The 16746-nt window shown below is 40.3% G+C and overlaps 3 protein-coding genes across 8 annotated transcripts; 1 reads left to right on the forward strand and 2 right to left on the reverse strand.

The window, feature by feature from the left end:
• Positions 1 to 2462: 2462 nt before the first annotated feature.
• Positions 2463 to 5377, reverse strand: LOC122973549 (RNA-binding protein 4B-like). 3 transcript variants are annotated; one of them, XM_044341146.1, is made up of 4 exons: positions 5264 to 5367; positions 4151 to 4575; positions 3391 to 4048; positions 2463 to 3074 (listed from the first exon to the last, which is right to left on the reverse strand). In XM_044341146.1, exons 2-3 carry the CDS (start codon positions 4557 to 4559, stop codon positions 3417 to 3419), a joined length of 1041 nt encoding a protein of 346 aa, XP_044197081.1. In that variant the 5' UTR covers positions 4560 to 4575; positions 5264 to 5367; the 3' UTR covers positions 2463 to 3074; positions 3391 to 3416. The 3 variants fall into 3 exon arrangements, with proteins under 3 accessions (XP_044197081.1, XP_044197080.1, XP_044197082.1); XM_044341145.1 differs by having other exon boundaries at positions 4151 to 4571; positions 5262 to 5367; XM_044341147.1 differs by having other exon boundaries at positions 3020 to 4048; positions 4151 to 4569; positions 5261 to 5377.
• A 1276-nt stretch (positions 5378 to 6653) lies between these two features.
• Positions 6654 to 7917, forward strand: tifa (TRAF interacting protein with forkhead associated domain). Its single transcript, XM_044341148.1, has 2 exons — positions 6654 to 6870; positions 6995 to 7917. The coding sequence occupies exon 2, from the start codon at positions 7053 to 7055 to the stop codon at positions 7638 to 7640; it is 588 nt and encodes a 195-aa protein (XP_044197083.1). The 5' UTR covers positions 6654 to 6870; positions 6995 to 7052; the 3' UTR covers positions 7641 to 7917.
• A 1981-nt stretch (positions 7918 to 9898) lies between these two features.
• LOC122973641 (RNA-binding protein 4.1-like) lies at positions 9899 to 14483 on the reverse strand. 4 transcript variants are annotated; one of them, XM_044341325.1, is made up of 6 exons: positions 14378 to 14460; positions 13514 to 13942; positions 12757 to 13398; positions 10835 to 10869; positions 10464 to 10558; positions 9899 to 10382 (listed from the first exon to the last, which is right to left on the reverse strand). In XM_044341325.1, exons 2-3 carry the CDS (start codon positions 13920 to 13922, stop codon positions 12779 to 12781), a joined length of 1029 nt encoding a protein of 342 aa, XP_044197260.1. In that variant the 5' UTR covers positions 13923 to 13942; positions 14378 to 14460; the 3' UTR covers positions 9899 to 10382; positions 10464 to 10558; positions 10835 to 10869; positions 12757 to 12778. The 4 variants fall into 4 exon arrangements, with proteins under 4 accessions (XP_044197260.1, XP_044197258.1, XP_044197259.1 ...); XM_044341323.1 differs by having other exon boundaries at positions 10793 to 10869; XM_044341324.1 differs by having other exon boundaries at positions 10464 to 10602; positions 10793 to 10869.
• Between the last annotated feature and the right edge of the window lie 2263 nt (positions 14484 to 16746).

Consider the following 16746-nt stretch of genomic DNA (forward strand, 5'->3'; position numbering starts at 1 on the left):
AAAAAAAAGGCCCAGCACTTGCAAAACCACACACAAGTGTTTACTTAAACCGTGACCGAACTCAAAAGATGATTGTCAAAAATTATGCATTGTGGTTGAAACACACTATGAAAGTATAAGTACAATACATTCAGAAATCAACCCTGTTCCTTGCTGCAGAACATTTGAAATTTAAGGGCAGGAAAACATCTTCAATAACAGCTTTATGTTTGTAGTGTCAAACTGCTGTACAGTGATGAGGAACAACAGACTAATGACAATTCATTACTCCTACATTACACTACTACACGTGTCATACTGTAGTCCTACATTACACCACCCAGTGCTCTTGACAGGCCAGTAGAAAGTTTTGTATTGTGAGCATGCTCCCTCTAGTGGCCTTCAGTGGTACTTGCAGATTAAGCTGAATGAAACTGAAACTTTTTAAATGAAGATAAAACCAAACCCACTGACGCTGCATTGATACACAGGACACTGAAATCTGAATGAAACCATCAAAAGGTTAAAAAGGTGTACTTACATAAACAGTGGGTATTTATTTTCACATCACTTAATCTGTTAGTTATTTTCTTGATTAATTGATTAGTCATTTGGTCCACAAAATGTTAGAAAAAGGTGAAAAAACTCAACCACTGTTTCCCAAAGCCCAAAGTGACATTCATTGAATGTCTTGTTTTGTCCCGACCAACAGTCCACAACCCAAAGATATTCAGTTTACTGTCACAGAGGACCAAAGATGCCAGAAAATATGCTTTTTTGAGAAGCTGAAATCAGAGAATTTGGACATTTTTTCTCAAAAAATCTGATCTTAACCTTAACTTAATAGCCAACAACTAATTGATTAATCATTGTAGCTCTAAAAACAGTAGAAATGTAATTATACTAGGGCTGCCTTCAGACATGAGCAAATACATCAATTAACCTATTTATATATTGTCTTAAACATTAGCAGAATTATATTAATTCATTTCCACGTTCAATATAACTTGGGCTGGGTTTCACCCATCAATACTTTTTTTGGTACGGACCAAAAGGTATCCAAATAGTGACTGTGGCAGCCCCACAAAATATATTAATATATGTAAGTACTAAAAGCTGGTATTAAATATAACAAGAGTACAAATTGAAAATATTTGAGTACATAGTAACTGTAAGTGCCTATTGGTTGAACACACTTTGATTTAAATCATAATTTTACCAGTTTTAGACTATTTAGACTATTATAAATGCTATTATAAAGCTATTATATATGTTTTAACATAAGTTTTCTCAGTGAAAAAAAGGGTTAGTAGAAAAACATGTTTCTATTGTTAAATATATGGTATCAGACAAAGTATTGTTTTGGTTTAAGTACCAAAACTCAGAAATGTAGTATCACTGCATTTGGAAAACTAGACCTTCACAGATTTACAGTACATTAGTTAACAGGGAGTCCGTGATTGTTTTAAATATTTTATTCATGCAGGTCAGAATCCAACATGGCAATACAGAGTACTCTCAGTTTATTATATCCATCAAAATGTATGCAAAATCTGTTAATATAGCAATTTTGATGTATAGTAAATTGACTTCATGCTTTACAAGGGTTTCATAAAACTCATGTCTGCAAGACCAGGAGTAAAACCTCCTGATGCTTTCCTTAAGTCACCTCACTCACAATCTTAACTCCTAACCACCCTTGCTACCCTCGATGCTTCTCTACTTTTCCATTTTGGGGAAGAAAAAAACACCTTCCCCAAAAGCCAATAATGGTTGTCAAATTGATGATCACTGGGTCTGGTCTCTACAATTTCTATCACCTATATATACATATATATGTATATATATATATAGCTGAAGATTATTTCCCAACAAACACTGACAATATAGAGCAGATTCTCAGCTGAATGGATAGTTTTGCACACAGTTTATGAATGAATAAACATTTGACTAACTAGCACTCCTAAACCTGAAAATGGCAAAAATGATTTTCACAGTTACAAACCTTTACAAAGTTCAAATGTGATCATGTGCTGTCAGGATAAGTTTCTACATCATAAACCCTTGACTTACCTGTGGACTCTGAAGGTCTCCAACAGCCTTTGATGTCATCTCCCCCCAGATTCAGGATAAACTAGTCTCAACTTCAAAATCTAACCTGGAGTAATGCCCGGGAAGTGTCATGCTCTGCACTGAAGCTCCATTATGGGCAACTTTCAATTTTTTCACAGAAGGGGACAAGCTTAAAGGTACGCTGATGAGCGAGGCTGGGGCACTTCAGACAAAACCAGAGAGGCTGTATGTCTTTAATTAGTGTATCGATTTCAACAAGTCTATTATACGTCAGATCATCATTAGTGAATGGATAATCACTTAATAGACAAGCAAGATATTTGTCGAAAGATCCTATCAAAGTATTTGAATCAATTCAAGCGGTTCACACTGATTAGGTGTTTAAGCGCTGGGCATGACCTGGAGCCATCTGAAGAACATTACTGCACACTTCTTTTTATTGAAAACAGGTTCGACAATATACAGGTACATGTGAACGATTTGCGGTGACTGTCCTATTAACAGTTACTTTATATATTTGTCAAACTCTTGCGTCTTTGCAGCTTAGATTTTCACAGCAACGCCACATGGAGGTTTGGTTTGCGTTTGTGAGAAAGGTCAACATGATGGAAACAACGTGCAGATTAGATTTAGTACCAAACATTCAGTTCAGTTAAATCTACAGTCACAAGTATCGCCTACAAAATGATGCTGAAATGAGTCAGCTTCCTAAGGTCACACACAACATCAGAACACTAATAATTCAAACGTAAAAGTTCAAATTAAAAAAAAAAAAACGCCTTACTTTGACGTCAAGTATTAAAAATTCTATAGCACAATGACAAACTAAACAATCAGAGGGAAAAATACGAGTGTAAAAACTGTCCCAAAATAATAAAAACAAAAACAGACGTGGACGTCGGCATTTCAGCTCCTCCTGTGAGCATCGCAGGGGAACGTTAACGCGCTCAGCCACAGACAGGAAGGGGATAGCGTCACGTGCATCAGGAGGCGGCGAGCGGCGACGCAGTCGAACGACGATCCTGAAAAAAGAGCACATGACACAAATGAACTGCCTGCAACTGTTGATGCAAAGCACGTTGTTCCATCTTAATTATGTATATGCTGCCTTTAAATCGAGTTGTTTTTGTTGAGTCCCCTTCTTCAGCCACAGAGATCCAAGACTGAACAAGCACAGACGTACATTATGAGAACAGCACCTCTTTCGCATGTCTTTTCAAAGCTTGATTTCCCCACAAGATCTGGAGCGTGCCGGACAACTTACAGGCTGCCTCTGCCTTGACAGGAACGAATTTCAGAAAAGATATGAACACCAGTCTACCTCAGACCTATCCTCACCTTGACTTCACATGCCGGAGCCTTGCTTAATAAGCGTAGCGTGCAGGCGGTGGCGGAGGCAGCCGGTCTGCGTAGGGGTCCCTGGCTCGAGGAACTCCGTATGCCGGTACCCGGGGAACCGGAGAGAGACGGGAGCGCTCGTAGGAGTAGCCGTTACCTGCAGGGGGCATTGGCGTGCTAGGTGCTCTCCTCAGAGGACTACGGTCTCGGGCGTAGTACGAGGACGGAGGAGGAGGGAGAGGCCGACGCTCGTACGGGTCGAGCGGCGAGGTCATAAGACGGTCTCGCACGACGGCTGAAGGGGGAGGGGGAGGAGGAGGGGCGCCAGCACGTTGGTCCTCGTAGGAGGCAATGCCATAAGGACGGGCTCTGTACTTCTCATAGTAATCTACCACGCCATATCTGTCCCTCTCACCCTCATAGGGACGGTCAGGGTAAACGGCTCGTCGGGGGGGAGGGGGCGGCAGAGGAGGGGCGGGGTAACCTGGGGGTATGTGACTGAGGCGGCCCCTCAGGTAGCTCGGAGGTGGGGGCTCATGCCTTTCTCCTGGGTAGCGTGGGGGCCAATAGCCTGCCCTGTCTGGGGGAGGAGGGGGGTAGTCGTCCCGTTCGTCATGTCTGGGACGGCTCTTAGAAATCTGTACATGGATGCGTTTGCCTAAATGCAAAAGAAGATACACATATTACACAATCAGGTTTAAAGTTAGACAAGCTGTCAACACTACTTTTTTTTTTTTTAAACATACTGGCCCTTTCTTACCTTGGAATTCAGTGTTGTCTAGTCCCTTGATGGCATCCATGGCCTCATCAGAGTTGGACATGTGTACGAAAGCAAAATTCTTGACAACGGCACACTCTGTGACCGTGCCGTACTCCTCGAAGAGTGAACGGAGCTCATCATCAGATCCCTTCTCTACATTTGCCACATGCAGTTTGACAGATCCCTGGTTCTTCCCGTGGCTGGCCTCGACGTTGATAGGTGTGCCGTGAAGCTTGAAGAGGTGCAGATTCTTGATGGCTTTGGTGGCAGCCTTGCGGTCATCCATGTGGACGAAGGCGTAGTTCTTGATGATGGCACACTCTGTGACTGTGCCGTACTGGGTAAAGAGAGCCTTGATCTCATCCTGGTCTGCCTCTCGAGGCAGATTCCCAACAAAAATCTTCACCATTATTAAAGATCTGTTTCAAAATATATTAAAGAAAAACGGGGTACATAGGGATGGGGACAGGGGAAAATGCTTCATTAGAATTAAAAGGCATTTAACCTTTTTACATACTTTTAAATAAATTTGCCTATTTAATAGAATGAGAAATGTTTAATGAGGGAAGAGAAGGATATACAATTTTAAGGATTTGAGCAAGCCAATATAGCTTTTTTAGTGGTAAAACCATGTCAGACACAAATTATTCAAAGTAGAGTATTCTACATACATCCTAAAACATGTCTGGAGGGGATCTTAAAGTATGTTTGCTCAGATATGTAACCTTAGCAGCTGCGTATTAAACGGCCTCAATCAATACAAAATGGCTGACAATTAGTTTAACGCTGCAAGTCAAATGATATAAGCATTTTGACACAAATTAGCGAACATATTTTAACACCTCTCTATCTACTGTTTTGCTATCATAACGCAACAGTGCGGCTTATTAAACAGCTCAATGGTTTAAACACACATCTCTAAACTGCGTTAACCGTTAGCTACAGTTAGCTTGCTCGTTGAGCCACGCTGTGAACAAAGCGCCGAGCTCGATGTTAGCACACAAACGCGACGCAGGCTAACAAACACTCAAAATGTCTGTAGGTAATTCAGTTATTGAAAATGCAGTGAATTGTGAATCTCAAGATACCGGTGAGTGAATTTCAGGTTACCTTTTTTTTTTTTACCGGGCGGCCTCTACAAAAAATTCAAACCCCTTTCGAGAGATTTCCTTTCACGGATGTATAAACAGCTTTAGCTAACTTCCGCTTTCTGCCCCCTTTTTTCTTCCCCGTTTGTCCCTTTTTGTGACCCACAGTCACACCGCCCCCTACTGCCTAGGAGGGGGCAGTGTCCATCGTCCGCTTTATGTATTAAGTATGCATATATTTTACATGTTTTAAACTCCGAGATAACTGTATGAGTATATGATATTCTTTACACCTGGGGAAGTTTAAAATGATGCCACACACTATCATGTTTTGTCTTTTCTTGCCGGAAACCCACTTCCAGCATATTTCTGTCCATGTCTGGTAGTTTTTAATGCTTTATTGAACAATATATTAACAAACAGCAAGGCAAGTCAGCCATGGTTTGGAAGTAACTCACAATGTCTCATATTTAACCAATAACGTCATTTTCTCTGCTTGAATCATACTACTAGCTGTGACATGCAAGGGGATTAAATTATTACACGTAAGTAAACGATTTCTTCCTGGATTAATGTGTAACGGTGTCATTTTACAACGGGATTATGCCTCCCGCCAGGGTCGGATCCCTGGTCAACAATGTGAAAGTTAAGAAGAGTCGTCCTTTCTGTTTCAAGTTGCGTCATCGGGGAATTTTTCAGTGCCCCAATGCTGCGTTAAGGTGCTCATCTTGAAATCGTATGTTACAGAACTCTGATCAACTCGTGAAATATTTGATTAGAAAAGTAAAAAGAGTGAACATAGTACGAAAAAGTAGCAGCGACCCTATTGTAGGCTGGTGGCACATTACAGCACAACATTGTGGTGTAGCCTTGCAATATATCATTCTTTTTTTATTGATGAATAATATGTTGATTATTTTTCCAAATAATAATTACTCTGTAAAATGTGTTTAACATGGCTATTACAATTTCCCAGAAGCCAAAGTGACATCTTGAAATTGCTTTTATTGTCTAATTAACAGTCTAAAACACAAATATATTTACAGCTAGTTACAGTTTAGTTTGTGTAAACCAGTGTATGATAGGCATGTTAGGTTGAAATATGAATAAATACTTGCCAAAATCGTTTATTAATTTTTTTCTTTTTCTTTGCAAATTTCCCTGCTGATCCACTGATCATGTATTCATGTTAGAAAGTAAGAGTGGCAAATTACCAAGAAAGACTGACAAATGTGATTATATAATAGTTTACAAACTAACATACACTTTATTTTACCAGTTGGTGAACATAACTTCCATGTTCACCTTATGTTAACAACACTAAATGAAAATCACGACTTATCCTTTGAATTCACTACTGCTTTACGTCATCCACACATTTAGAGTAGTGATATTTCCGTATGTGCAACTGACCGCACCATCATTACCACTGGGTCTTGTGAGAGTGACGAAACCAAGCGGGAGGAGAGAAGACAGCAGTATGAAAAGAGCAAACAGAAAGAGTTAGCCTGTTTTCATTCTCAGCACCAACACCGCTAGTTCCCCCTGAGTGTGACACACTCTATTTGATGCAGTTTTCCTGTGGACATAGTAAAACCAAGTGTTCTTCAAATTAGGGAATTCAACATACAGGTAAGACACAATGATCTAACAACAGGAATTTGTATATTTGTTGTATTACTTTACTTGTGTTTGACTGGTAAACCACCCTATCTACTTGTATTCTAATGGGTTTGTTTGCTTTCTGCTCCAACAGCCCTTCATCATTGAAGGTCAGCCCTCTGCTGATTTCATCACAGGAGCTTTTTGTCATCATGAATGTGTCCCAGACAATGGAGACAGAGGAGGATCTCCTGACTTGTCTCCATATCAAGCTCTACCACCCGCAGCAGACTTCTAAGGGCCTTTACAGTCTGCTTCCTCTGGGGAACAGGAGAAGACACTCAGCAGAAGACCCTCTCAGGCTGGGCCGTGACGCCCAGGCTTGCACCTTTGCCCTGGTTGACCCCCGGGTGTCCCGTAAACAGATGGCCCTCCATGCATACCGCACACCCCAGAGCCCGGACATGCTGTTCACCATCCAGAACCTGACCCAGAGGGGACGACTGTCAGTAAACAGCTCAACACTGAACTACCTGGAGAAGATGGATCTCCCGGCCAAGGCCCTGATCCGGTTCGGAGAGTATGAGATGCTTATCATCCGAGAGCCCGGCGAGGCCAAGGGGAGCTTTGAGGTGGAGTTGGAGGTGCTGACAGTGTCTCCATCCAAGGAGACATGCATGTTTGTGCCTAGTACCACACCCGTCATGGACACAGGCTCACGTGTGATGAACGGTTTACCTGCTAGTCTTAGGACCCAAGGCCCCTTGGAAACTGATGAGACTCAATTGTGTTATTCATGACTAACAATCACCACTCTGTGACATGCTGTGACTTTATTTTTACTTTCTTGTGGCAATGAATTGCTGTGTAGTTGTTACATTTGAGTTCAAGCAGATTCCCTCTTTGTAATGTGAAATCATAGTATTACTCAGCACTCTATGTATTACAACATATATCTATATACTGTAAAGCTGTGATCTTCATATACTGAATTAACCCCATTTCTTGAAGTGTAAGCGCTTAAAAAAAGCCTTTTTTTCTACTTCTGCATATTAAATATTTTTTGGCAAAATCTTATTCTGAATGTTCTTGTTCTTAAATATTCTGTATCAACCATAGATTTGACAACCAATTTAGAGAAACTGTCCTCACATTTACTGGAAGTTTATGGTAATTATTCATACAACGCTGTTCCTGAGAACAGCAGGATGGCGTGACATCTTTGCTTGAGGTAAAATTGCTCAAATATTTGAGCTCAGGCTACAATAAGCTGCGGTAGAAACAAAAACATGCACACCTTTATAGTAAGTTCAGTATTATCAGTGAAGTATACTTAAAAGTATTTAAAGTAGAAGTGTTTTTTATGCGTATTGGCCGCTCTTAGTTATATTATTATATACTATAGGATTATTATCAATGACACTTAAATGTGTATGCAGCGTTTTCTTGTTACTAGTCGACAGGTAAAACTAATATTTATCTACTTCATATTAACTGATCATATGTTCTGGATGAAAATTTGAATCTGAAATATAACTATAGCTGTCCAATAAATGTGGAATAACAAAAGTATATTTCCCTCTGAACTTTTGTGGAGCAGAAACGTAAAGAAGTGTAACAAGGAAACAGGGAAGCACAGGTACCTCAAAATTGCACTTGACCTGTTTGTCAGGTCCTCTTCCCAGCATGACAACATCAGCCGGAAATAAACAAAACCAAAGAATACAGACACAAAGATGAGACAGTGAATTATGCTAAAACTGAAAAAGATACATTTTTTAAATTTACTGAGCTGGTCTTCTGGTTAACAACACAGGACAAAGTAGAAACACACTGCAACTCTGGGTACTATTTCTTTTATAGTCTTTGAGACAAAGTCCAATCTGGTTTGAGATTCCTCATCTTGCTCTCTTTATTGAAGTTACGAGAAGGAAGTGCAAAATGAGATCTTCATCTAGTCATTTGAAGCAGCAGAGCACACAGTGTTAGTGTAGTTAACATCAGCAGGCTTCAGGAATAGCCAGTACAAAAAGTCCTTACAGTGTGGAATGTGGTCGTTATCATGCAGGCAGTAGTTGGACCGGTCCAGTAAACCCTGTAAAACAGCGTCTGGTCAACACAGTATTGACACTCTAACCACCTCTCATGATTTCTTGAAACTCAACTCCAGCAATAAGGTAGCATGTTTACAGGAAACCTCCTTTGAACTGCAATGACTTCATTGCGGAAACAGACTTTCCAAAAAAGGGAACAGAAGATGCAACTCCTCACTCATGAGAAATATGAGGAGGAGAAGTTCTATTTACATTTCACTTTGTACAGCTTTGATAACTTTGTGTTGTTCCTATTCCTAAGTACTGTGTCTATACTATCCATTATAACAGGTTACCTGTCTAGGATAAACGGAAAGCATACTTTTAATGTATATATACACACACACTGTATGTCTGGGTCATTTTTCCTCACTGGCAAAGATAGACAAATAAGTTGTTGCTGAACAAGCACATCTGGGGGTTTTGCTTGCAAATGTTAGCAGGAACAAGGATATTGCCAAATCTATGAAAAATCAAGTAACACTGACAACATTTACAGGGTTGTTTTTTTTTTTTTTAAATCACAATGCAACAATATTCTGACTGTTTCAAAGAGGACACATTACAGATTATGTGAAACACAGGACTGTTGAGACGTGTTAATACCTCATCTTAATACCTATCTGTATTGCCAGAGGTTTTCCAAGACTATGAGCACCTTTTAAATGGTTTTGAAATGCTAATTAGGCAACATGAGATAATCTGTAACGTCTCACCATAAATTATTCTCAACTTTAACGCAGTTTGTTGTAGAGTTTCTGCCAAACTGCGTAACAGCAGGAGGCCATTTCATACTAAACAGCCTTGCATGACTGTGTTTGAATACCAAAGATGTCATGTATCAGATTTCTCTGTAAATGATGGTCATTCATTTCCAGCCTGTTAAGTTTCAACTTCCATACTGAAATGACAATGTTAAAAGTTCATATCCATATTTGAAACAAACAAAAACAAAAAGACAATGATTTATAAAATACAATTTATTAACACTTCAATTGCTACAAATATCTGTGTGCAACTGCCCATATACAGTAACCTACAGTATGTTTATATGTTTTAGGTTCATAAATAGTAAAGATACATAAAGATAGTAACAAAACAAAGGTTGAACAGTTGTATGTAAAAGATCACACAAAAATTTCAAGTACACATGGAGCCAAAACCAAAACCCTGTCACAATTACATGTTTTAGCCATATGTCAACTTCAAATATTTATAGAGCTTCTTAAAAGTGTCTTTGGTAAGTTTGAGGTGGCTTGATTCAATTACATTTTTAATTAGAAATCTGTAGGGATTGTTCTGAGGCCAGTTTCTTTCATCTAACTCATTATTTTGGTGTCATCAGCTGATGGAGAAAAATGTAAATATACAGATTTCCTTAAGATTTAACAGTCAATCCAGCTCACCAACCAATGGGCCGAACCTTCACGGAAACACCAAACGCATTTCCTGTAAAAACAACACGCTTTTAAAATCAGAGCACACAAAAAAGAAACTCTTATGGACATGAGGAATTTTATACTGCATTACCTTAAACTGCACGACCAGCTGATCCCATCTTGTCTAGTTCGTGATGAATTCACTTCATGACCCGTTACAGCCAGCAGAGCAGGCCCATCTACAGCCTGTAGACAAAGAGACGGGGTCAGCAATCCCACTCTCCCCATAGCTTAAAGAAATAACACATTTTCAAATATTTAAGACCAAATTTAATGGTAACCATGAAGTAGAGAATACAACTTTGATATTCTGACTATACAACGAGTACACAGCAGTATCCAAGATCACAAGACAGAGACATGAGTCAATGTACTGCATTAGTAAGAGATATTTTGGAGTAAAGTTTGAACAATACCCACCGCTCCGCCTCAGGATGCAGACATCTTCCATGGATGACTTACCATGAGCTGGTGTCTCCTGCATAGAGTCTAACAACCTACAAAGAGCACAAATACTAAGAATTCCAAGACTGCATGCAATTTATGGTACAAATAAAAGGCCATGTTGAGAGTTAAGACAATAATGGAAAGTGTGAATAATTTGTGTGAACTAAATGACAGAGAAATGAAGAATGCAAATTAGAACAAATGTCGCAAGACGACAGAAACATGGCCCATCGCAAAGCTCAGTTAATTATCGTTACTACTTCTAGGAAACAACTAATTGGCTCGACACAAGGTAGGCAATGGACGACTGTGATGCAGCTTCCTGTGTGACAGGGACAACACGTAGCAGCCAGCGGACGCAGATTAAAAACATTGTGTAGCTACAGAAGAATTAAGGAAACGGAACTTGTGGTAAATTTTTCTGCTCAATGTTTTGTCACTCCTGTGTTTGTGGACAGCTACAGATTTCATTTACTGCATCAACTTAAAAAAAAAAAAAGGTCTAAGAGGAGAAGTCTTTATCTACTTTTTGTTTAGGTTTGCATATACAGTATGCATTTTATTTTGGTAATGACTCAAGAAAGCGGTTATCAATGTAACAATGTCTGCCAAGTCATCAAAATATCAAGGTACAGCTGCCCACAAATTTCATTTTCTTCCCTCACGTCTCATCGTAAGCCTGGTTGCTTAGTTGTCCAGTATTTTCACTGGAGATGAACGGGAAAACATTACCTACCATGTGTCAAGCTGATACTTCAAGGGTGTGAAGAATGAAACTGAAAGCGTGTTAAGAGTGAAACGCCTGCGTAACTTTCAAGATATCTGGTGTATAGTGGCTGTGTGCCAAGTCATTAGACTGAGAGGCCTACCCAACAAGGAATAATTTGACAGTTAGAACGTTGTTTTTTGGTTTCATGTGTTTATTAAAAAGCCTTCAAATGAAAAGCAATTTGTAAAGTAAATAAAATCATACATAACGTTGCTATAGATTCTGTTTACGCTAGAAAAAGTTAACACAAATGTAAAAAGAACAAAACCAACCTGGAACTTTTGATTTGTCATGCTTTACATGCGTCGGAAAACTTAAGAGCTTAATGTACAACCTGCCACACCAAGATATTAAAGCACTTATACGCTGAATTTTATAAACTTCTTTTGATGAGCATTTAGTGATCAACCAACACCCTTAGACTGAACAAACTACAATAATTTTGCTTACAAAGACTACATATATTCTCATTTAATTGACTTCCCTTGTTATGAAATTCTGTCACAGTCTTCCAGAGGCCATCTCCATTTAGAAAGATTGAAAAGCAGAGTGTATAGTTTTTTTTGGCCAAGATCAGTACTGTGTGTCACACTGAAATAGACTAAGCACCTACGCCAGCATCCTATTCTGTGAAACACTTTAAGGATTTGAACAGTAAAACAAGCAGAGGAACAAGAAAGGCATAAACAGCTCAGGAGAATACGTGAACTGTAGACATGGAATCGTATGTTTTTAAAGTACGGGGCTGTTCCGCAATACAGTATCTTCCAGTAAGTCTCAGGCGAACGCAACGCAATCCGCCATAGACGAGAGGGATGTATAGCACCACGTACATCAGCAGACGACGACGATCATGTCATATTCTAAACCTGGAGAGAGAGCACACGACACATGTCAAGGAGCGCGTTTTAATCATGATTCGCGCAAAGATTGATCTTTGAGGTTAAAGCAGCAAATATTTTTAGGATTCCATTAGCAATGTTTAATGATTGTATATCGATTTATTAGCTCTGCAGGAATGAAGAGCTCTGGCTGATGATGATGGTTTAAAGTGTGTTTCTACCTCAATTTATGGAATCAAATTCATTTTGATTTGGCATTAATTTAAAGATTTTCTCAAACTCTTAGCAATGTGATTTATGAGGTCATTCAACATCTCTGTTCTCACCTTGTATTATACTCTTGTGTGCCTAATAGCTTGCATAGCGAGGTGGCGGTGGCGGCAGCGGCTGAACTCTCTCCGAGAACGAGTCCCTGGGGCGGGGGGCCGCATACATCTGAGACCGGGACAGCGGGGAGAGCCGGGACCGCTCGTAGGGGTAGCCGTTACCAGCTGACGGAGCAGGTGGAAGCGGGGCTCGTCTGATGGGGCTTCGGTCCCTTGCCATGTAGGACGTAGGAGGAGGAGGGGGGAGCGGCCGTCGCTCGTATGGATCGAGGGACCCCATCCCGAGACGTTCTCTAACCAACGCCGAAGGAGGAGGCGGAGGAGGGGGGATGGCACTGGAACGCCTGTCATCGTAGCCCGGGATGCTGTAAGGACGGGCTCTGTATTTCTCATAGTAATCGACCACCCCATAGCCGTCTCGCTCGCCATAGCCACGGTCAGGATACGCTGGTCGTCTCGGAGGAGGAGGGGGCGGCGGAGGCGGAGGCGGGTAAGCGGACATGCGACCTCTGTAGGGAGGCTCGGGCATCTCCCCTGGGTAGCGAGGAGGATAATAGCCTCCTCTGTTTGGCGGAGGGGGATACTCATCCTCCTTGTGCACCGCTCTTCTGCTTTTTGATATCTGAACATGTATGCGCTTCCCTAAGAGAGAGAAAAACATTGGCCCTCAAATCCAAAACTGCTAGACACTAAACTGTATGGAACCCTTAGAACTTCCAAAATCCATCCATTCCTACATCATCAAAAGTTGACTTACCTTGAAACTCTGTGTTATCCAGGCCTTTCATTGCATCCATGGCCTCATCAGAGTTATCCATGTGCACAAAAGCAAAGTCCTTCACAATGGAGCACTCGGAGACGGTGCCGTACTCCTCAAACAGTGCACGCAGCTCGTCACTGAAGCCTTTCTCTACATTGGCTACGTGCAGCTTGACGGGGCCCTGGTTCTTCCCCCTGCTGGGCTCCACATTGATGGGCCTGCCACTGAGCTTGTACAGATGGAGCTCACGGATGGCTTTGGTGGCGGCCTTGCGGTCTTCCATGTGGACAAAAGCGTAGTTTTTGTACTTTGCACATTCGGTCACTGTGCCGTACTTTGCAAACAGAGCTTCAACTTCATCCTTCTCAGCATGCTGAGACAGGTTCCCGATGAAAATCTTCACCATGGTTGCTCCAGTGTGCTTCTCTACAGGGCGGTAAAGACAGGACGGGTGAACACAGGCAACCATGTACTGACGGGGAGCAAATGGTGACTCAATAACGTCATCATCAGGAAATAGAAAGCTAGTAACGTTAGTCGAGGCGACTATAACCACATATGTCACCGCCTGACATGTTAAACTGCGCTCTCGTTAACGTTTATATGTTGTTGTTTGTCTAGAAACAACACGACTTCAGATACAGCGGAGACATTTAAGGCTAAACTCGACGAGGTTTCCGTGTTTGCGCTTCCTGGTCGGAGAGCTGCTAGCCGGGCTCGTTTTACTTGAATGGTTGCTATTAGCAAGCTAACATTAGCTCCCAGGTGTTAGTCGATTTCGTCTCATGTTACTAAAAGTTAAATCGTACGCAGTTACGATTAAAGATGTGGAATTAATAACATAAAAACGACAATACTCACCACTTGGGATCGACGCGCCGCGCCACTCAGAAGTCTCTGACGGTAGGATAAGATACAGTGAGAACCTGCCGCCCAATGAGCACACAAATAGGAATCTGATTGGCTGACAGGCGTGTCGCTCAAAAAGTACGGACTGTGATTGGATAATTTGGCTTTCACTTATAATCGGTCTTTGTAGGATAGTAGGTCAAGTTTCGTCATGAGCAGTTGAAATACAAGTCAAATCTTTATACTGTAGTATATTGTGACAATAATGAATCTGTCCTACAAATTATCATCCTTAAAACGTCAGGTGCCACAAAAAACACACATTTACATTCTGACTCTTTAAAAAACTCTGCTTGAACTCTCTTGCTCTAACAAACAATATAAAAAGCAACAGGTTCTTAGAATATTACAGAGATATATTTGATGAAACCCTCTGAGGTCAAATTAATCGCCCTCAGGCAGGATATTGAAGTTAACTGCGTCTCTGTTACTGCTGTAACTTTATGAAACTGTAAATTCACAACGGAAGAGCACAATGTCTGTACAAGTTACTGTAACTTTATCAGAAATAATAAAGTGCATAATTCAAGCAGCTTAGCTAATGTAGTAAAAGATCTTGAGCTAATAAATTTCCCCTAATGGAAAATTCACATATCTGATGTCTTAAATTGCATTACTGCTTTATTCTGTATTCATATATCATGATCCAGTCAACTACAATGCATAATGTAGGAGAAAAAAATCTTACAGTACATTCAGTCAGTGGAAAATCAATGATAACCTACATAAAATGCTCATTTTAAAGGTGTAATGTAGATGTAAGGAGCACATGCAGAAATAAATGAACTGTTCAAATCCCCTCTATATTCCTGTTTCTTCTCCTGTAATGAGTAATTTACACCAGCAGTGAGGAAAGACAGTGAAACAGCAGCGGTGAAAAGCTTTGGAAAATCTCTGTTCTGAAGGGAATATCCCATTACGTATTTCCCCTGGGAGCCTGTGTTTTCCAGGCCATATCCTCAGAGTGCATGCGGCCATTGTTAGTCATGGGATGTTAGTCAGATGTTGGCCATTATCCCAGAAATCCCAATTTTGTATTAATGGAAAATAATGGAATGAATATGAAGTCACTTACCCATTTAGAGAGCCCTTGAGAACCACCGCGTCTTAAAGCTGTATTAGGCGACTTCACACATTCAACTGGCAGAAATGTATTAAACAAGATTAAAGTCTCTTTGTGTTTGAGCAAAAACAACTATGTGGGTGCTTTTCAGTGCTATGTATTGTAAATGAAATGGTGTAAAAAAAAAAAAAAAAGTAGTGTCTTCAAAATCATACAGTTGTCAAAAGTCCGTGGGCACATTTTTGCGCCATATATCTATGTAAAATACATTTTTAGCACACAGAAAAGGCAACTAGAGAATGTCAATGTACACTCACAATTGAGTACAAGCACAAAGTACTATATGAATGATAAACTGATATTGAGAATATCAAAAGTTCATTGAGTGCAGTATTAAAGGTGTGAAATAACAAACACAGAAGAAATTTTAGATATCACTTTATGAGTCTGAGTTTGAAAAAAGTGAGAGTTTAGGATATGTGTGTACTTCCCCCTCATGTGGTGTGTCACTGTCACATACAGTTTTAACTTTTTTTCAATGACCAACAAGTCTAGTGGCTCTAACTTGTGACAGTAAATGTCCAGCAGAGGGAGACACAGGCCGACAGAAGTAAAGTAGCAGAGATCAAATTTTCTCACTGCAGCATTTAATTATTTATAGCACAGTAACATTTTTGAGTTTCAAGTTCTTCCTCGGCTCCCTTGTAGCTTTGTTATCAACAACTGTCTGAACTGAGTCATCAGTTTTATATGATTATTCTATAAATAGCATAAAATCTCAATTTTGATGTATAAATTGAGTGATTGGCCACATTCATCAAGCTATAAAACTGGTTTAATATATGATGGAAGGAAATATACCAGATAGAAAACTAAAAGAAATTTACAAATGAGTGTACAAAAAAGTGGTTTGTTTGATTGATTTGGCTTTTTTCTGTACATGCAGAAGCAAATCTCTATGTACTCCATGACAACAAATATTGGATTAGATTGAAGTCTGGAATCAAATATTAACACTGTTGTTTTGAAGCCATTCCTGTGTAATTTAGGCTTTCTGTTTGAGCTCTTGTCTTGCTAGAAGATAAACTGTCAACCCAGTAAGTGGCGGGTTTCCAGCAGGCTGTATCAGGTCATCTGGCTGGATTTCCTTGTTTTGCTGCATTCATGTTCAATCTGCTTTTACAAGCCTTTCAGGACCTGCTGCAGCGAAGCATCCTCACAGCGCCTCAAAGTGCATTTCTGCATGTGTTGTGTTTAG

The sequence above is a fragment of the Thunnus albacares genome, chromosome 22, assembly GCF_914725855.1.
Source record: "Thunnus albacares chromosome 22, fThuAlb1.1, whole genome shotgun sequence".
Taxonomy (NCBI): Eukaryota; Metazoa; Chordata; class Actinopteri; order Scombriformes; family Scombridae; genus Thunnus; species Thunnus albacares.

Coding starts and splice junctions, on each gene's coding strand:
- tifa (XM_044341148.1), top strand. CDS start 7,053: ATGAATGTGTCCCAGACAATGGAGACAGAGGAGGATCTCCTGACTTGT.
- LOC122973549 (XM_044341146.1), bottom strand. CDS start 4,559: ATGGTGAAGATTTTTGTTGGGAATCTGCCTCGAGAGGCAGACCAGGAT. Junction 4,049..4,150: donor AGACAACACTGAATTCCAAG/GTAAGAAAGGGC, acceptor TTTTGCATTTAG/GCAAACGCATCCATGTACAG.
- LOC122973641 (XM_044341325.1), bottom strand. CDS start 13,922: ATGGTGAAGATTTTCATCGGGAACCTGTCTCAGCATGCTGAGAAGGAT. Junction 13,399..13,513: donor GGATAACACAGAGTTTCAAG/GTAAGTCAACTT, acceptor TCTCTCTCTTAG/GGAAGCGCATACATGTTCAG.